General features: G+C 53.2%; 1 protein-coding gene across 1 annotated transcript in view; it reads left to right on the forward strand.

Annotated features, from left to right (window-relative positions):
* LOC133347630 (macrophage mannose receptor 1-like) overlaps nt 1–15,424 on the forward strand; it is a 48,796-nt gene extending 33,372 nt beyond the window's left edge. Inside the window, exons 34-52 of the mRNA XM_061560071.1 lie at nt 6–160; nt 665–876; nt 1,184–1,358; nt 2,146–2,367; nt 3,017–3,186; nt 3,563–3,633; nt 5,367–5,467; nt 6,150–6,269; nt 6,798–6,950; nt 7,471–7,625; nt 8,059–8,158; nt 8,783–9,027; nt 9,453–9,639; nt 9,990–10,091; nt 10,533–10,688; nt 10,994–11,176; nt 11,927–11,974; nt 13,162–13,322; nt 13,570–15,424. Of these exons, the coding sequence (XP_061416055.1) occupies nt 6–160; nt 665–876; nt 1,184–1,358; nt 2,146–2,367; nt 3,017–3,186; nt 3,563–3,633; nt 5,367–5,467; nt 6,150–6,269; nt 6,798–6,950; nt 7,471–7,625; nt 8,059–8,158; nt 8,783–9,027; nt 9,453–9,639; nt 9,990–10,091; nt 10,533–10,688; nt 10,994–11,176; nt 11,927–11,974; nt 13,162–13,322; nt 13,570–13,623 (2,770 nt within the window). The 3' untranslated portion in view covers nt 13,624–15,424. The remainder of the gene's footprint in view (nt 1–5; nt 161–664; nt 877–1,183; nt 1,359–2,145; nt 2,368–3,016; nt 3,187–3,562; nt 3,634–5,366; nt 5,468–6,149; nt 6,270–6,797; nt 6,951–7,470; nt 7,626–8,058; nt 8,159–8,782; nt 9,028–9,452; nt 9,640–9,989; nt 10,092–10,532; nt 10,689–10,993; nt 11,177–11,926; nt 11,975–13,161; nt 13,323–13,569) is intronic.
* The last annotated feature ends 6,095 nt before the right edge of the window (nt 15,425–21,519 follow it).

Below are 21,519 nucleotides of genomic sequence, written 5' to 3' on the forward strand. Positions count from 1 at the left end.
TGCAGCTACGAGCAGTCGTTTCTGACGGCCGTGCTGGGCAGCGAGAGCGGGCGCTGGTGGCTCGGCATGGCGGCGCGACCCAACGACCAGGGCGGGGTCGACTTCATCTGGGACAACGGCATGGCCGTCACTTACACTCATTGGGGGCGCAACATGCCCGGTAAGATGCCTGCCTGGGGACACAGGAGGAGCCACAAGGAGATGGGGGACATGGGCATAGCGACACGGGGACATGGAGACATGGGGACGCACAGTGGGACACTGGGACATGGGTAAGCATGTGGACACGGGGACGTGGACACACGGGACACACGTGAACACGGGGAAACACGTAGACATGGGGGGATGCAGAGACATGGGGGGGATGCAGAGACATGGGGGACACAGAGATGGGGGACACGGGGCATGGGGCCACAGGGACATGGGGGGACATGGTGAGATGGGGATATGGGGAGACTGGACAACGGGAGATGGGACCACAGTGAGACGAGGACACGCGTACGACTGCCAAGGTGACACAGAGGCACAGAGGCTCGGCGACACATTCACTGTCTTTGTAATGCACCATTCTCCGACGCCCCTCCGGTCCCACCTCCTCCTGAAGTCTATTCTTCCGAATCGACGCTGGTCCCTCCTTTGTCTCCGCGGCCTGTCCCCCGTGCAGACACGCAGGCGGGGACGTGCGTGACCATGGAGGCCGGGACCTCGGGCGGCGGGCTGTGGCAGTCGGAGCCGTGCGACTCGCGTCTCCGCTCCGTGTGCGAGCGTCCGCGATCCGGCCACACCCCAGCCCCCCCGCAGCCCACCCCACCCGGGGGGTCGTGCCGCACCGACCTGGGCTGGGTTGGCTCCACCTCCCTGCACCACTGCTACCAGGTGCGGGGGCGTGGCGGCGCAGCACATGCACATGAACGCAAACGGACAGGTACACGCACACGTATGTTTTCCCCACCCCCCTCCATCCTCAAGCCTCTCAACCCTCTCCCTGACCTCTGAACCTGTGCCACCCAACTTTGACCTACAACCTTGGTACCGTCCCTGTCCAATCTCCAGCCCCAGTGCTTCGCCCCTCTCTAACCTCTGACCCTGGTACGCCTCTTCTCTCTCCGATCTCTCACCCCCCGTGCTGCTCCGCTCTGACCTCTTGTTGTCCGTGCCGCCCCTGCCTGCTCTTCTCCTGCAGATAAACGGGGGGCGGCCGTCCCAGCGAATGAACTGGCACGAGGCGCGGCACGACTGCCAGCTGAAGGGCGCCGAGCTGGCGAGCTTCCACAGCGCTGACGAAGAGGCCTACGTGGCCGGGCTGTCGGCCGGGCGATATCTCTGGATTGGCCTCCACGCGTTGGGCCTCACCGGAGGTGGGCAGGGGGATGTTCACCGCTTGCCCGCTTGCTCGTCATCTGATGTGGATTTTGTCAAAGTAGAAATATGGATTTGTAAAAAAATACATATATAATCATCTTGGCTCTATTGCTTAGGGTTGTAGCGCGTGTTTTTTTGGCACTGAGCACGTGGAGCGAAAAGTGGGATACCGTGCCGAACAACGCACAGCACACCTCGAAATCACGGCAGGGAGATACAGAGTGCAACAACTCTAACGCATATATACAAAAGTATTGTATTTCGATTTAATCGAAACGTCGTGAGATTTTTTTTTTCCATCTACGTGACTTTACCGAAAGAACCAAGAATAGTATTGTATTTGTCTTTTCCCTCCAAATTTATTCAAGTTGTGCTGTCAGTGAAATGTCCATTTGGAGTTTTTAACTGAGCAATGCATAACCCAAGTGGGTCGGAGAACAGCCCGTGAAAGCAGAGATTGCAGAACTACTTCGAGCACCTCTACACTGTATAGGTGCTAGAATTTTGAATTTATAATATAACGTTTTCACGCACCAAACTTAATGTTACTTTTGTGTGTGCAACCAGTAGTCACCAGGCTGAGACCATCAGCTTGCCACACATTAGAGCGTGGTTTAATCTCATCATGGGCGGCTGAAAACCCGACCCAGCAGCTCACGGGTACCGCTGTGGTTTCCTGCCCTGCGCTGAAAGGACCCCCCCCCCATGATATTCATGGAGTGCTCTTGCCCCCCCTTGTCTCCCTGTCCCCGTTGTGCGCCCTCACTCTCCCCCCGCCCCCAGAGATGGAGTGGTCGGACGAGACGCCCGTGGACCACATCAACTGGGGGCCGGGGGAGCCTAACAACGCGCAGAGCGTGGAGGACTGCGTGGAGGTGTCGGTGTCGTGGGGCAGATCCTCCTACTGGAACGACCTCAACTGCGACGCCGTGCGCGACTGGGTCTGCCGCATCCCGCGCTTCATTCAGCCTGTGGTGCCGCCCACTTTCCCACCCGACCAGCCCGGTGAGCACCGCTCGGGAGACGCTGGGAGACACCGGGGGGGGGGGGCTGGAATGACGGGGGGGGGGGGAGGCATGCAGACCAACGCGCAGGCACAGGGGCAGGCGTGCGAATGCTCGAGTCACGCAAGAGATGAGCTAGGGCATGGGTGCACGCATGGTGACAAGGTGGCCAGGAGTGGGGCCCCGGCCACACCGCTTGCTCGTGTGTTGTCCTGTCCTTGATGGGTGCTCGCTGACGGCACAAAAGTCCACGTTGGATCAAAGGGGAAGGGTGGGGTGGGTGGTATTTTGGAGGGTGTGTGTGTATGTTTGTGTCTCTGTGGCATAGTAGTTAAACGCAACATGGTACAAACCCAAACACCTGAGTTTTGAACACTGGCCACAACTAACATCGGTGGTGAGTGGTATCCAAACTGGTCATGGTCCCTCCTCGAGCTCAACTCAATCATAAATGAGTATTTGGTGCAGTGTGTAAAAACAATCATCACCTTCTTGTGCGCCGTGCCGGCTTTCATTGACGCTCGCTAATAAGATCGGCCTCAACACCCTGATCAAGGCTACGCAGTGGCAGAGGGATCATTGTGTGTACGGGGCACCTGTGTCTTAGTCTATGAGTGAGTGCGTGTGTGTGTGTGTCTCTTTGCCCGCAGCCCCCGAGTGTGGCTTCAGTCCAGGCTGGCGCAAGTTCCGTAACGTGTGCTACCTCTACAACGACACAGAGCGCACGGACTTCCACTCCGCATTGGAGAACTGCCTCTCCGACGGAGCCATGCTCGCATCCGTGCACAGCGTGGCCGAGCAGGCGTACTTGTCCGGCCTGGTATGACTGAGATGCGCGGGGACGTGCAGGGACTAGCGGGGACTCACGGGGACTCGGGCGGGACACTTTTGCAACACCCGGGGACAAATGAAACATGCTGGGAAGGACGGGGATACGCGGGCACGCACGGGGATGCCCGGATATGAGTGGGAATACACAGGGGCTCGCGGGAACATGTGAGGATACGCAGGGATGCACGGGAAAATGAACATGTTGATCGGGCGTACCTCTCTGCCCCTCGAAATGCCAGAATTGTGACACGTCGTAGAAATATCGGATGGCTTCCGTGCCTGGTTGATGATGCCAGAGCTTTTGTGTTGTAACGGTCAATGGCGTCGATGTTGAAGTTGGTGGTGGTGATTTTGTTGATTTTCAGGTGGGCAGAGGAGATTCAGCCCTGTCGTGGATTGGACTCTGGGAGATCGGGAACATCGAGGGCCAGTACAGGTGGGTCGATTCACGAGGACACATGGGGGGACACGTGGGGGGACACGTGGGGGGACACATGGGGACAGGGAAGCACTGGGACATAAACAGGGACACGCATGTGAAAATGGAAAATTGGGGACACAAAGACACAGACACACATCACATAGACCTGTTAATTCAACTGGGCAAGTCACGAGATCATATCCTGGACAGGGGTCAACTGTGCTATCATCAGCATCATCTCTGCCAGGTCAGTAATATGAGTACTGATTTGTTGGAAGTCAATAGTCTCCGTCTAATGGAGATTCGACCCCTTCCATAATAACGTTGAATTTCCCCCATTAACTGAGGGCCAACGAAAACGAATTTGCTGATATATTTATACAAACACGCGCAAGAGGAACACACGCACACATACAAACATACACATTGACCAACACACGCGCACGCACACTGCTACATGCACACACGTGCACAGATGTAGCTGCACGGCCAGTGTGTCTGCATCTGTCTGTGTGTCTCCCTGGGGGTGTGCATGTGTCTTCGTCTGTGTCATTTCACCTGTCTCTATTGTGTCTGTATCTATGGTGGTGTCTCATTGTGTCTGTGTCATTGTGTCCATGTGTCATTACGTGTATGTATTTGTCTCTCTGTCCCATTGTGTCTGTTCCTCTATGTATCCGTATATCACTATGTCTGTGTCTCATTGTGTCTGTGTCCCATTGCATCTGTGTTTCTATGTGTTTATGTATCTCTGTCCCTATGTGTCTGTGTCTCTATGTGTCTGCGTCTCATTGTATCTGTGTTTCTACATGTCTGCATCTCTGTGTGTCTGTGTCTCTATATATCGGTGTCCCATTGTGTCTGCGTCTCTGTGTGTCTGCGTCTATATGTGTCTGTATCTCACTGTGCCTGTGTCTCTATATGTATGTGTCTGTATGTGTCTGGGTCTTTATGTGTCTGAGTCTCTATGTCTCTGGGTCTTACCGTGTCTGTGTCTCTATTTGTCTGCGTCTCTATGCGTTTGGGTCTCTATGTGTCTGGGTCTCTTATGTGTCTGAGTCTCTGTGCGTCTGCGTCTCTACGTGTCTTGGTCTAACCATGTGATGCACACTCGAAATGAAGGACGTGGGCAGGTGCTCCAAAGGTAGGGCAAACACATTTATTGTGGTTAATCTGTAAGATGCAACAGCACGTGTGTCACACACAGCAATCATCAACCGAGTCGCCATTAACCACGTGACTGGTGTACAAGTCTGATTAATCAATAACCCTGCCAGCCACCCACAGGCCTAACTCAGTTATCACATGCTGGTGTACACACGTGCATTGATGTACTGCACAGCACATAAGGAGTTACACAAAACCACACTTTACTCCCTTGCTGCACGAGGAAATAATTAAAAGAGTGGTCCATTTGTAATGTCATTCTAGATTTGAAGTTTTCGTGACTGCAAGGATCCATATTCTTTGGTTCTTTCGGTAAAGTCACGTAGGTGAAAAATAAAAATAAATAAATTAAATCACGACGTTTTGATTGCAACACAAGCAATCATCATCAGGTGTGACAACCACAGCAAGAAAATTTTCACTGGAGTGGGAGAGATGCCAAGGTTAGCTCAGTTAAAGAAGCCTAATGTGCCACACGTGTCTGTGTTTCTATGTGTCCATGTCCCATTGTGCCTGTGTCTCACTGCGTCTGCATCTCCACGTGTGTCATTGTGACCCTGCCCCCCCTCCCTCCCCACCAGATGGACGGACTTCAGTCCCGTGGGGTACACCAACTGGGGCCAGGGGGAGCCCAACGACGCTGGGGGCGCGGAGCAGTGCGTGGCCATGTCCCGCCTGAACGGTACGCGGGCGCGGCGTTTTGCTTTCGTGTCCCAACCGTAAACTACGTCTGCTTCGCAGTTCAGAGTCGTTCAAAGAATTGAAGGAAGCCGTTGTGGCGTCACGGTCCAATTAAACATTTACTCGACGTATTCATTCATTGGGAAATGCATCGCAATCGTCGCGCACCCCCACCCCCCTTCCTGCGATACAGAGGCCTGGCCTCTGCTCTTCTCCGATGGGGAGGGGTCCAGTAGAGATTCTGTGTTGGGGGTATAGGGGGGGAGGACACGGGGGGGGCGGAATGGGGGGGGGGGCACGGGGACCCTGGGGGGTGGGGGACGACACGGAGGGGGGGGGGGGGAGAACACTTTGGGGAGGGGGGGGGGCATCGTATCAGTGATTCACCGCGAAGCAGAGTGAACGTGGGTGGGGTCAAAGGGTCATTGTTGTGGTGCAGTGCCCAGAACAGCGCCCACCTAGAGTGGGACCTGCTATGAAATCTTATCAGGACCCCTGCTGAAAACGAATCTTGAGACTTGGTGATTCAGTTTATTAACAATACATAAAGACATAAAAACAATCTGGAGAATGTGGTGACCCACTTCACGAACCCTAATCCCGACCTCGTCCTCACCACCTTCCCTTCTCTCCTCTCTTCCGCTCTCCCCAAACCTCTCCCTCTGCCCCCCCACCCCCCCCAGGTCAGTGGAGCGACTACAACTGTGGCCAGTCGAGCATGGGCTACATCTGCAAGAAATACCCAGGAGGCTCGCACACGCGCCCCCCCCCGACCCCGCCGTGGCATGGCAATTGCCCGAGGGGTACTTGCCGCACGCACAAACACGCACGCGTGCACGTACACACACACACAAAAACAAAGATTCCCCCGTGTAGCCTTAACAGACTGTTGGGGCAAGTGCTGTTAGCGAGCACCTAATGAAGGCCGGCACGGCACACGAAGGCGTGGGTCGCCAGCACCACATCCGGGCCGCTTTTTTCTCCCTAGTGCAAAGTTTTTACACATCGCACTAGGTACTCAATTGAGGCTGAGTCGACCTAGGGGAGGCCCAGGACCGGCTTTGTAGCGCAGCGCGCTAACCGCTACACTACTGCTCCCCACTTGCACAACCACTACCAGCACCGCCACCGCCATCACGCACTGTCGAGGCCACGCTTGCAGATGCAGATGTGTTCTGCTTTCCCCGTGTGTCCCCACCCATCCCTGTGTATCCTCACCTGCCCCAGTGTCTCCTTGTGTCCCCGCTTGTCCTCGCCTGTCCCCACGTTGCCGTGTGTCTCACCTGTCGCCGCGTGTGTCCCACCTCTCCTCGCATCACGTGGCGGCGCAGGCTGGATGCTCTTTGGCAGCAAGTGCTTCCTGGTGAGGGGAGCGGCGGGCGGCACGGCCGAGGAGGGAGTCCGCTCGAGCTGGAGCGACGCTCGCGCCTGGTGCCGCTACAATGGGGGCGACCTCGCCGTGATCAGCACGCACCGCGAGAACGGTACGCATGCTGCGGTATATGGAGAGAGGCAGAGCGGTACAGAGAGAGAGAGAGCGCGCCTTCTGTGTATGTCACATGTCCCCTTGTTTCATTGTCTCTCCGATGGGCCCCCCCCAATATTTCCTCGTCGCCACGTGTGACCCCATATCTTCTGTCTTCTTGTGTTCCCCCCCCCCCCCCCACGCGCCGTGTATAGCTCCACTGAGCTATGTAGCTCTATTTTAGAAGTGACCGGGCCACAATGATAGCTCAACAAAGTGGCTTATCACATGGAAATTTATATCAGCCAAATAGTCTAAACACACGTTTCTAAATGTGGAGGGAAAATCCGGAGGGCCCAGAAAAAATATCCACACGACCACAGGGAGAACATGCCAAAAAATCTAGAGGCGTCGGGGTCAGGATCGAACCCACGACCTCCTGCATACCAGGCGAGGTAGTTAACATCTCACCACCGTGGCGTCCTGACCACGTTCCCCTCTGCTTGTCCCCACTGCTTGTCTCTATTGTCCCCCGTTAGATTTTGTGGCGAGCCACCTGGAGGGGCTGGGGGTGTCCGTGTGGATCGGCTTCTCGGATTCACTCTCCGAGGGAGAGTTCACCTGGGTCGACGGGAGCCGCGTCACCTTCACCAACTGGAACAGCGGGGAGCCCAACAACGGCGGCATACGGGGGGTGAGTTAACAGGGCGAGGCGCACGTGGGGAGTCACACCAAGGCACTCCCTCGTGTCCCTTGCCGGCCTTAACAGAGACTCGCTAACAGCATTTGCCCGAACAGTCTGTTGAACACTAAAGCACGTGTGTTGTGGCGGTTAGCACGCTGCGCTACGAACCCAGCGACCCGAGTTCGATTCCCGCTCACGGCCAACACCAGTGATTATTATCTGAACCAGTTCTGGGCCTCCTCTAGGTCGACTCAGCCTCAGGTGAGTACCTGGTGCGGTGCATAAATATCGCTGCTTGGGAGACAAAGGCGGCCGGGGCACGATGCTGGCCACCCACCTTCTCGTGTACCGTGCTGGCCTTCATAGGTACTCACTAACAGCACCTGCCCCAACAGTCTGCTAAGGCTATACGGGGAATCTTCGTCCTTGTGTTCGTGTGTAGGAGCACTGTGCGGAGATGGTCCATCATGGCCGCTCTGCCGGCCGCTGGAATGACATGCTCTGCTCCGTTGTACGCGGCTTTGTGTGCCACATGAAAAAAGGTGAGCGCCAAAACATGTGCAGACATATGGCCCCTTCCATAAGAATGTGGAATTTCCAATAGTGCAGTTTCATTGAGCGTGTGTCGATGTCTATTGGTCATTGATCCAGTGGTGGTAGTCATTTCTCATTCTTGTGGTGAGGGTCATAGGAGTGGTGCATGCGGGTTGGGTAGTGATTGGGTCTGGCCAAAAGGAAGTGCTGGTTAGGTGGCATTGGGCTGTCTCTCCATGTGTTCCCCTGACTGTCTCCCCGTGTGTCTCTCCCCGTGTGTCCTTCGAAATGTTTCCCCATGTGTCATCATGTGCGTTTCCCTCTGTCTCCCCTGTGTTTGCCCCTTGTGTCTCCCCTAGGCATCTATGATTCGTTGATTAATATCACTTACGATACATGCAAATGATATTTAAATGACATACAAATTCTATGCTAGGAATACAGCACGTGACCAAAATCGAGAATCAATTACAAGGGAGACAGTAAAAGAGAATCAATAGATCATCGCTAGCGGAGTTGACCGTTAGACATCAGATGGTTGCATCTCGCGTTGTCCGACCCCGCGTGTGTTCCCACCTTCCCACCTCACCCCCCACATGCCCCGCTCCCCCCGCAACCCCCGGGCACCGCAGACTCCGTGATTCCCGACCCGAAGCCCACGAGTGGTCACTGCCCGACGGGCTTCACGTCGACGCGCAGGTCCAGCTGTTACCGCGTGAGTGACACCGTCGCCACCTGGGAGGCGGCGCGCGACGCGTGCCGGGCCGAGCACCACGGCGCCGACCTCGCCAGCGTCGACTCGGCCTACGAGCAGGCATTCCTCAACGCCGTCGCGCAGCCCGAGAAAGACGACATGTGGATCGGGCTCAGCGACAAGGTGGGTGACGGCCTTGGCGGCGAGGGTAGGGGGGATTGCTGGTGGACGAGGTCGACCGGGCTCTTTGGCGCTGGGCCTTTCAGGGCACTGACAATTTGTAAATACATATCAGTAGGTGATAGTTTTTTTTTCAATAAATTTTTGGTAACATGTGCATTCGATGTTTTGCAGGTAATGTTGACACAAATGAGCCAGATGACAGATTAAAAAAAGAACAAATAAAAGGTTTATTGCTGGGCATGTAACGAACGTTTCGCCCCCACTGCGATTTAATCACGCACGAGTGTCCCCGTGTCTCTCCCGTGCGTCGTCACGCATCCCCATGTTTCCCCACGTCTCCCAATGCGTACCTCTGTCTTCCCCGTGCCTTCCTGCACTTCTCCACTCATCCCCGTGGCTCCCTCGTGCCTCCCGCATGCGCGTAGGTCAAGGAGGGAGAGTACACTTGGTCGGACGGCTGGCCCGTGCTCTACTCGAACTGGGGCTTCGGGGAGCCGTCCCGCGGGACCGGACAGGGCTGCGTCAGCGCCAACGGCATCGGATTTTTGCGAGGCTCTTGGAACGACACCGAGTGCTCGCGACACCTGCACTACGTGTGCGAGTACAACAACGGTGCGTGTGCACACGCGCACGCACGCGTACAGATGCGTGCGTCAACACTCCAGTACACGCACCAAGCGCCCGCACCACCTGCGCAACGCACGCGACCACAGCGACGTTTACACGTGCACGCCGACAGACGTACGCACGCGCTCAAGTGCACATTTGCGTGCACATACGCATCCGCCAAGTGCCAGTGCCCACATGTACACTTGCATACGCTCAAGCACGCGTGCACGTGGGCATGCACGCACACACACAAACGTGCCTGCCCGCACACAAGTGGACGCTCGCAACGCGCACTCTCCAACACGCACACAGGAACGCTTCACACCCCCCCGTGTCCCCATGTCCTCATGTAGAGCCTCCTCCGCCGACACCGCCAGCGGTTGGCGGGAGCTGCTGGGATGGCTGGCAGCCGTACGGACGCCACTGCTACTTCATCTTTGACGGAAGCCTTGGGGGTGCGTCCAGTGTGCCTGCGTGTGTACACGTGCCTGGGCGTCCGCGTGTCTGTCCGTGTGTCTGTGTCCGTATGCTCGTGTGCACGAGTGTTCACGTGCTTTGCCCGTGTTTCCAAATTTGCGTCGGTCTATCAGTCTGCCCCCATGTCTGTCTGTGCAATTCTCTGTACATGCTGTGCTTCTGTCCATCCGGAGCCCCAGTGTCCAGCTCTGTGTGCCGGGTGATGCTGGTATGAACGCTGGAAATGTTTCTCGCTGTGTCTGTGTGTCCCAGTAGCTGTGCTTATGTTTTAATACCAGTATGTATGTCTTGTGTGTGTGTTTATATGTCTGTGTGTGTTTGATTCCTGCTTGTGCATGTTAATGACTGTCCGTGTGTGTGTGTGTGTTGATCCCCACGCGTGTCCGTATCTGCACGACGACGTCGGTGCGCCCGTGTAGGTGCGACCACGTGGCCCGAGGCTCGCCAGGAGTGCGAGATCGTCCACGGGTCCCACCTGGCGTCCATCCACAGCCGCGCCGACACCGAGTTCCTATTACGTGCAAACTTCACTCGCTACCACAACCTGTGGATTGGACTTGGACGAGACGAGCTCCGTGAGATGCGCGCACGCACGCACACGCACGGACACGCGCAGACACGCACGCCGAAACGCACGGGCACACACACCCTCTCTCTGCTTCTCCCCACGTCTTTGAATATCTCCCCCGATTTCTCTCCATGCCCCGATGTCTTCATTTCCATCCACACCCCTTCCCCCCAGCTTCTCCGCACTTCCCTTAATATTTCCCCCTGTCTCTCTGTGCCCTGATGCCCATGCTTCTCCCCTCACCTCTGAATACATCCCCCCGTGTCCCCCTGTGTCCTTCCGTGTTCCTCCCGTGTCTCCGTGCGCGAGCAGTGGGCTGGTCGTGGACTGACGACACTCCTGTCGGCTACACCAACTGGGCAGACGGGGAGCCCAACGACATGATGCACGAAGAGGCATTCATCGAGTCGTGCGTCGAGTTCTACCACCAAGACGGCACCTGGAACGACCAGGATTGCGAGCAGAAGCGCGGCTTCATCTGCCGCATTAATCAGGGTACGCTTTCATTTTATCGATGAGCGCACCTAGGGGAGAGGCCACGGAGAACCGGGCACCGATGGTGCGTAGCCTGGGCTGGGAATTGAACCCAGGTGGACCAGGTTGGAGTGATGACGGAGACACCCGGTCATGTGTGCTACTCTCACTGCCCGTCACCTGGGGGTGGTGGTTTTATTAGATGCTCATGAGGTGCAGTAATGTGTATGTATCAACTATTTAAAACTATTTGTTATATTACCAGGTAAGGCCCACTGAGCTATATAGCTATTTTTCAGAAGCGACCTGGCCACAAATGATAGCTCAATGAAGTGGCTTATGACGTGGACATTTATGTCAGCTAAATCGTCTAAACGCACGATTCTAAATGGGGAGGGAAAAACCGGAGAACCCGGAAAAAAATACACGCGACCACAGGGAGACCATTCAAAAACTCCAAATATAGAGGCGTCAGGGTCAGGATCGAACCCACGACCTCCTGCATACCAGGCGAGGTAGTTAACATCTCCTAGCCACCACGGCGCCCTCTATGCACGTGGCGAACCTCAGCAACAGGCGGCAAATGCGCCACCACCTTGACACCGCCATCGCCAACGCCACACATGGTGATGATAGCGACAGCGGTGTTCATAATCGCAATATTGATGATGATGATGATAAGAGTGATGATGACGAAAGTAGCTTTGGTGATGGCAGTGATGATGTCGATAATGGCGATGATGATGATGTTGTGTTTGATGCTATTTGCAGTTATTGAAGATGTCTCGACTGAAAAGACGCCAATCAATCCAGACAAAGGTGGGTGCTAAAAATGATAATACATTTTTTTTATTAAAGCGCTTTCACATCAAAAACACTTCCAGAAATTGCGCACGTGCACATGCGTGTATTCACACACGTGTGTGTGTGTATATATTCATCAGTGTGCATTAAGGCATGAACATTGGTGTGTAATTTCTCGTGTGTTCACCTTTTGTGTTGGCACGCGTGTTCGCTATAGTTTCCATGTCTGTGTCGTGTCTATTTACACCTGCCTGTGATTCGCCAAACGGGTTCACGAGTGTGGATGTGTGATGAATGCGTTTTATTTGTACGTGAAATTGTGCGTACGTGTGTGTGCGCGCGTGTTCGTGTGTGTGTTTTCTAACATTTGTGAGTGTTCATTATTAACCTGGTCAAGGCCTATGATGCCATGAAGAGGCCTTATTAAAATGGTCGCGACGTACAATACCATCACGAGGCCCGGGCTGTGGGTTATTCTCCATGCTCTGCTGACGATCATTGAGGATCTTGATGGTGGTGGGCAGGCCCGGGTAATGCTGCGTAGCCAGAAATATTTTCACCACAAAGTTCCAGAAGCGTTCCATAGCTATACCAGTGACATGTCTAATTGGTACAGTGAAATTTTGCGTTAACGCATTTGCCAAGTTATTGACACTTTTTTGATTTATGAAATCGAATTTCCGCGTTAACGACATGTCACAAGGCATGCGCCATGAGATCAATCTAGATTCACCTGGGAGGCTGCTTCATCCATCCGCGACCTTGCCTCCACATGTCACCTTTCCATGCAGATCTCTTAGTGGGTTCCCTGAAAAGGTACATTATTTTTCTTTTCAATGAATTATTATTCATTCGTTTTAATGTTTATGCTCATTATTATAATTTTTGTATTGTTAAAAGTGATATCGGTGTGTCTTTTTAGGTGAGACATAGAGTTGGAATGACTGTCCGAAACACATCGATGATTGTTCGTAGTAAATGAATGGGTAAAGCCATTTCGATTTACGAAATGTAGTTTTTTCTAAATCCAGGAATGTTTTACATCTCATTTTTGGAGTAGGGATTGGTGGGGTCGGGAGGGGCAGGGGGGGGGGGGTGCGTGTGTTCACGTATCTGTTCACCGTGTCCATTGACGCGTGTTTCTTTACTTTGCGTTGACACGTGCAATGCTAACACGTGTCACCATGTGTCACTGGCTGTAGTCATTCCCACGATCGTGGTTCCCGTGGTGGCGGTGGTCACGGTGTTGCTCTTGATCGGCGTGGTGATCACGGCGTACTACGCGAAGCGTCGCCGTGACAGCAACAACGGCGGTGACAGCTCGAAAATCTCCGAGCCACGCAGCAGCGCCACGGTTCCCACGGTAACATCGCCATCACCGCTAACATCACCGCCACAATCACAACAAATTACCTGCAAATTACTCGGTTGGGATTACAGCAACATCTCTCCCCCGCCCCCACCCCCATACTGAAAAAAACATGGCAGGACTCTCCTGAACTAGAGTCTTGGGACTCGTTGATGAGGCTTCTTTCAGGGCAAACTGGAATCATAATAATTCCTGATACGCGTGTTTCTCCCACCCCCGCCCCCATCTCTGTCCGTTACAGCCCGGCTTTGAAAACCCGCACTACTACGTGTCGGAGGAGCAAGGCGGTCAGTAGACGGAGGTTGTAATGTGGTGATCGGCTGAATCACTAGCACAGGAATACAATGTCACGTACGCGTGACAATTCACACACACACACACAAGTATACAAATAAAGGATAAGCTGGATATTAGCACACAACGCTTGAGAGTCACAAAATAAATAAGCAAACAATACACCTTCATTTATCCATAAAAAGACACTGGCATTTGGCGTTCCGGTAGGGCATAATTTCAGCAGCATCGGTTCAATGTCGCTTGTGTTAAACCAGTGCGGTTGAAATTATCTGAACTTACCAAACGGTGCTGCACAGTAGTCATAATAATCATAATTTCAGCGTGCCTCCGCAGAGTATCGCTCGCTCTAGAAGAGGGAGAACGACTCGGAGGCACTCGGGACCCTCAGACAAAGTGGGAAGGCAGCCACGTGGCGAGCTGGCACCAACGAATTGCCCAAAGCTCCTCGACACATTAAGATGTTTTCAACCAAGTCGGGTACGGGTAGCCGGGTATCGGGTAGGGTACGGGTATCGGGTACCCGGTTGCGACCTCTGATGTGTGCGTTTCATCCGGGTGCCCCGGTCTCGTCCCGCTCCGTGTATAAAGCACCCTGGTGTGGCCGGGTACGGGTACGGGTAAGGAATCAAAATCCGTTTGCGACCTCTGGCACACATGCATGGTTGGGCAACAGTCTGCGTCATACGAAGATGACAGCTGGAGGTGCTGGAGATGCCGTACCGCCTTCTCCTGGCAAGCCGGGGTACGGCTGCACCTCAACATGAAGGGAGTTTTGCAGCATTCGCGCGACCCTGCCTCCACAGTGCTGGATTACAGGTGGGGGGAGTCAAAGGGGAGTCACGGATGCCTGGCTAATACGTATCTACTACACACAAGGTGTGACCTATATCCAGCTTCCACTGTACATAAGCTCTCATACCATACTCGGTGTGCATTACACAAGTGTGCAACATTCATGTATGCCCACTATGGATGTACAATTTTGTGTCAGGACGAGGCCTGTCCCAGGTTCGCCCCTCCTGGTTGTTCGATGGCTTTTCATGATTCGGGATCATGATTCATATGAAGAATTGTTTCTTTTTGTTTCGTTTGTACTGCGTTTGTATTGTCTGTCGGCTATGTCCTGTCTCCTTTGTTAATTTAACCTCGGTAATATGGGCGTGTAATTCGCACACGATTGCCAGTAATCATAAATAATACTTAAACGTGCGATTGGATGCATTTATCCTTGTCATAAGAATACATTTTAATTGAATAATTGCAAGCATGTACGTTTGCATACACGCGCATGCCTACTGACTTGTACACACAAACCCAAGTGCACATACATTCGCCTACATTGACACTCATCTTAATTCTGACCCACATGTGCAACACACTCGACATAACAACAACAACAGCTGTCATCCGCCACTAAGTGACGGCGACGTCACGACAGCGCTTGTGCCAGGCTAGGTGCACTTTTAACGGCCCTGTGAAGTCCTGAAGGCTCGTTGCTGGCCGGGCACGGGACAGACGCAGGTGTTCACTGACTGACATGAATGGCGGATGCACCACCTGCGTTCCCCACTGTGCCAAAACACACACTGACCTCCATGTCACGCGCGGAGCCAATCTTGCTGCACACGTTTGTATTTGAGTCTAGTTGAGACAGAGTGAGTGTGGAGTTTCCCTCAGGCCCTGCTCCTCGCCTCGACGGGAAACTCGCAGATTTCTAACTCCCCACTTTACGTGAAAAATTTGTCATTGTTCGACTCGTTTCCAACTGCTTTGTAATAAAACAAAAAGTCAGCACCAAACGACTCACAAGTTGTCTCCCTTCTCGCACAACCGTGGGACATTGCTCATCTCCGTCAATATTCTTGTGCCAGCCCTGGAAATTCCACATTCCGATGACAAGCACCAGTCTCGCCATAGCATAGGGTCTGTCGTCGCTGAAAGAAATACGACATTTTGTATATCCGTGTAAACTTGTTTGAATCCTGTTTTGTGGTGGCATTTTTATTAATGCAGTCGGTGACCAAATTGCCCAGCACTTCTAGATTTGAAGCTTTCGTGACTGCAAGGATTCATACTCTTAGTTCTTTCGGTAAAGTCACGTAGGTAAAAAATTTAATTAAAGTTAATAAAAATAGAACAATAACCTACGTGACTTTACCGAAAGAACTAAGAGTATGCCCAGCACTTGCTCTCGGTAGTTCTTGTAAGATAATTCGGGGTGTGCCCGAATAGTGCATAGGATAGCGACCACTATACATAAAAGGGCGGGTGCCATGGTGGCGAGATGTTAACTACCTCGCCTGGTATGCAGGAGGTCGTGGGTTCGATCCCGACCCTGACGCCTGTATATTTGGAGTTTGCGGTGTCTCTCTCCCCGTGGTCGCGTGGATTTTTCTCCGGTTTTTGCCTCCACGTTTAGAAACACGTGCTTTAGAGTTTTTGTGCTGCTTTAAATTTCCATGTGATAAGCCACTTCGTTGAGCTATCATTTGTGTGGCCAGGTCGTTTCTGAAATATATCTATATCGATCAGTTGGCCTTAGCCGGTAGAACAAAACGTAGTATGTATAGGCTGCTACGAGGCTACGGTGCGGGCAGCAGAGCGCTGTGCAGCAAATCGACTGTGTTGTGCTACGCCCTTTAGGACGATACTGTAGTTGCAACGAACTAGACGGTAGACAACACACAGGGTAAGCGACACAAAATATAGATGAGAGAGTGGAGACATTCTCAAACGCGATACACAATTGGGGAGGCCCGACCTGAGAAAGAAATGCACAGATGACAGGGTTCAGATATCTGGGTGTTACTGTGGACCGGACATCTGACCTCCCATGAACGTTTGGAGAAAGTCTGTGGAGAGACATCGACCAGAACGAACCTCTTAGGGAAACTTGCGGTCGCCAGCTACACCTTCACTCCGGCATTGGTACCTTGACCCGAGTGGAGGTCTGCACTCCCGTGCATCCGTTGACAACAACAACAACAACAGCACCCACCCGCCGTTCGTCACGAAGTGGCGGTGACGTCACCCGGCGCTCGTGCCAGGCTAGGTACACCTTGAGGCCACGTGAAGTGTCGAAGGTTCGCCGGCAGGGGATCATGGGACATGCCCAGGTGCCGTCGGGTGATTGAGATGACTGGCAGTTGCAACACCTGGGCTTCCTACTGCCAGCTTGCTGCATCTTAGCCACCTCGCGTTTTCCCCATTGTGAGCGTCGCTCCTCTTCCCTCTGTTGTTGCTGGAGAGCGACTGCCTCCAACTGCCCAGCAGCGTCCTTCCAATCCTCATCCACATAGGCCGATCTTGACACCGCTGGTACCAGTCATCAGCCCATCTCTTCTCTAGCCCGTGCTGTGCCTATTTAGCCCCCTCTATTCGGCCAAACAGAAGCTGCTTGAGCATGTGGTGGTTGGGCATGTGAGCTACATAGTCAAGTCAACGCAGCCTCGTCTGCCAGAGGAGTTCATTGATGGGATTGTGTCCAGATCTTTCAAGGATCCGTGAGCTCCTCACACAATCCAGTCTGGTTAAAACCAAGATGACATTGTATAGGCAGGCCTGCCTGAACCTTTCAAACCCACGCAGATGTTATTTTAAAGGGCTCCACGTGTCGCAAGCATAGAAAAGGGAGGGCATAACTGTGAAGACAGAGCTTTGTATGGAAGGAAAAGTCTGGTAGCTTCCACACAGCGTTACGCAGCTGATGGAGAGATAACCCCGCTCTAGGAGTGAGACCTCAGCGCCGTTACTATCAAAGCAGTCGCTGAAACAACCACAACCATAAATCACTCAACCGCAACCATAGATCACGAAAATCGTGCCAACACAACACCAACAGCCACAAAGAAAACACACACGACTACTCAAACACAACTACAAACACAACATCAACAACCACAAAGAAGACACATAACTGCTCAAACACAACTACAAACACGGAGAACGATTCTTCTCTGCGGTCGTGTCAGAAAGTAATGCAGGACGTAACGCCTGCTCGGAAATTTACGCTTTACCTTTTGCTTCAATCCAATAGGCGATCGTAAATGTGACAAATCGTGGCCTCTGCAGAAATGTATAGAATTGCGTAAGCCGATCGGTACGCGGGGCTCCTAGAGAGAGAGAGAGATACTGAAAGGCACGGAGAGATGGGGGGGGGGGGCAGAAGGGGCGTGGTGGGAACCCATTCCCAGCCCCCACCCCCCCACTTGGAGTAAGTGTCTAATATGGGCATTCACGACTACTTGGTGTCTAAGGGAACATCTTAGCGGGATTCCAAACATGCATTGTGCGAGTTGAGGTGGGTCCCGTGATCGAGTGAGCGAGCACATTGCGGGCGTTCTGCGACCCGTTACGCGTCACTCGCGCGTGACGTCACAATGCACGCGACGTCACAATGCACGCGACGTCACAACGTGCGGTGTCCATGGAGGGGGCGTGCGTGCGATGACGTAGCGTGTGTACGTTTGCATCCGGGGCAGCTGCAGTGTCACGAGGTCAGCTCCCATTCATGAGCAACATCGACGGCGAACATCGGAACCCGTCCTGTGTCTCCCCGTAGGTGGACTCGGCCTTGTAGTAGTAGTATGTATCCTGGTGCGGTGTGTAAACATCATCACTGGGGAGACAAACGCGGCCGGGCGTGGTGTTGGCCAACCACATCTGCCATGGGCCTTTCCGGCCTTATTGAAGTTCTCCATAACAGCGCTTTCCCGAACACAGTCTGTAAAAAATGCTATTTTGGGGATCTTTGTTGCGTACATGTAATGACATAATCTCACAGCAAACATCACTCGTTAATTCGGTTTAAGCGACAATTTAAGGGGATTAAAACATCGAGCAAACGTTTTCCAAACAAAGAGTGACCCATCGCTCCGCATGCACTCACGTCCACTCTACGCATGCACACACATCCACTCTACACATGCACACACGTCTATTCTACACATGCACACAGGTTCACTCTACACATGCACACAGGTCCACTCTACACATGCACACACGTGTACTCTACACATGCACACACGTCTATTTTACACATGCACACACGTGTACTCTACACATGCACACACGTCCACTCTACACATGCACACAGTCCACTCTACACATGCACACAGGTCCACTCTACACATGCACACAGGTCCACTCTACACATGCACACACGTGTACTCTACACATGCACACACGTGTACTCTACGCATGCACACAGGTCCACTCTACACATGCACACAGGTCCACTCTACACATGCACACAGTCCACTCTACACATGCACACACGTGTACTCTACACATGCACACACGTCCACTCTACACATGCACACAGGTCCACTCTACACATGCACACAGGTCCACTCTACACGTGCACACAGGTCCACTCTACACATGCACACAGTCCACTCTACACGTGCACACAGGTCCACTCTACACATGCACACACGTCTACTCTACACATGCACACACGTGTACTCTACACATGCACACAGTCCACTCTACACGTGCACACAGGTCCACTCTACACATGCACACACGTCCACTCTACACATGCACACACGTCCACTCTACACATGCACACACGTGTACTCTACACATGCACACACGTCTACTCTACACATGCACACACGTGTACTCTACACATGCACACACGTGTACTCTACACATGCACACACGTGTACTCTACATGCACACACGTCCACTCTCCATAGGGCCACCTTTTAAGGCCTCCGTTATTTACGAGCGTGTTGAGTTTTTTTTCGTAATAAATAATACATACATACAATCATAAATAAGACTCGTGGTGGGAGGGGTCACGTTGAGTAAGCTGCAGTTGCACGTTTAAGTAATCATCATTCACACAAGATCGATGCAATACAAAAATGTGACGTTGAATTGTGAAGTTGTGGGTGGGGGGGGGGAATCGCTATAATCTCCACGAAAATCGTAAATGTTTATATCATATCCTATCACGACAATCGATACCTACGGTGGCAGTGTCGGGTATAGTTGTAGGAATGTGGGATTCTGCTCAGGGCCGTCGTTTGACCATACTTCCCCACGCCGTGTTTGACGGAACGCGACATATAGCCAGGGCTACATTACCATGGCAGGCTCACTTCACGCAGAGATCGGCCGACATTGAATTCCCATAAAGCGGTGGTACAGTACTGTAGTCATATTAACCAGCGCCGGAGGAATGCACATTATAACGAAGACGATGGTGATGATGGTGATAATTACGAGTTAAATCGAGACCAGTCTGGGAATTGAACTTTGCGCCCCTTTTGAGTGTCGAGACGAGCGCGCTAACCGCTGTCCCACCTGTCTGGGTTTAATCCGAACGAGTCTTAGGTTCTTAGCTGGGGGGTGGGGGGGTGCAGAAGGGAGGGGTGGGAGTAGCCACTCTCGGTGCTGATGAAAGGCTGGAAAATCGCCTACCACACCGAATCATCGTGACCCTTGTTTCCATGTGCGAGCGTGTACACGTGTACACGTCTCGGTAGTGCAGCCGTTAGCACGCTGCTGCGACGAAGCCGGTGAACCGAGTTTCATTCCGACTCACGGACACCAGTGACAATTATCTGAACGGGTCCTGGGCCTCCCCAAGGTTGACTCAACCTGAAATGGGTACCTGTGCCATGCCGGCCTTCATAGGTGCTCGCAAACAGCGCTTGCCCCAAAAGTCTGTTAAGGCGATTGCGGGGGATCTTGTTGCAAATTCTGAACTGGTCGCGAAGGGCTTCCAGTGAGACGACTCTACATTAAACGACTACCTGGTGCGGTGTGAAAACATCCGCACTGGGGAGGAGACAAAGGAGCTGCTGGCCAAACCTCCCGTCCATAATTGCGTCGTCCCACCCTTAATAGGTGCTCGGAAACATCACTTGCCCAAAAAGTCTGTTTAGGGTACGGTGGGGATTTTTTGTCTTTATGTGAGCGCTGGACCACAGCCCCCCTTTTTTCCAACGTGTTCGACGCGGCGAGTGGTGCCGTATGGGTAATGAGCCGACGATGGTCAGCTTTTCCCGCAGTAGCATAGTTACATATTTCACAACTTACTGCAGTGTTACCACCGTCTGGTGCCTATGTCCATTGTCCTGGCTGTCCGTCTGTCTGGGTGTCAGTTTTGTGCATCAGTCGATGCGTGTGTGCGTATGGGTGTATGCGTAAAAAACAACCCCCTACCTCCTCGTGGTGCCGGGCGGCAACGCTGTGGTGGGCAGTGCCGTGGGGGGAGGGACAATTTAAATTGGCCTTTCCCCTCATGGCGTATGTAATCACCACAGCGGCGGAATTGTTTTTATTAATAAGCTTGTGCCGGAGGCCCCGGGGGGACAGGCGGCTATGACGTCTCCTGGCCAAACCCCATTTGGCAGAGCCAGGAGACTGAATCCTTACCCTCAAGACTCCTGCAGAAACAACAAAAAACTACTACGTGTGGCCACGTGGAATGTTCGAACGCTCACTGTGGAGGAGAGGGTGCCACTCCTCTGTCGGGAGCTGGACCGGCACCGCCTGGATCTCTGTGGTATTCAGGAGGTCCGGTGGACCGGATCTGGCTCCTGCCACCATGAGGGGTGGACAGTCCTCTTCTCGGGGCAGGAGACTGCCAAACAACGGCGTGGGAGCATGGCGGTGAGGTGTGGGAAGCTGTAAGCCCCAGGCTACTTTGGGCTCGCCTTCCCATCAACCAGAACGAGGAGTGGTGGTCGTGGTTACTTATGCCCCCACCGAAGACGAACATCCGTGGAGGAATGCAGGCAAGGTTGACCTCCTGTCACGGGAGCTAGCTAAAATGGCCCCTCAGGATAGAGTCATCTTGGTGGGTGACTTCAATGCCCGAGTTGGTCATGATGCTGGCACCTGGTCTGTAGTGTTTGGAAGGCATGGGCCAGATCAG

The sequence above is a fragment of the Lethenteron reissneri genome, chromosome 26, assembly GCF_015708825.2.
Source record: "Lethenteron reissneri isolate LAM-NWPU_2019-01 chromosome 26, ASM1570882v1, whole genome shotgun sequence".
Classification (NCBI taxonomy): Eukaryota; Metazoa; Chordata; class Hyperoartia; order Petromyzontiformes; family Petromyzontidae; genus Lethenteron; species Lethenteron reissneri.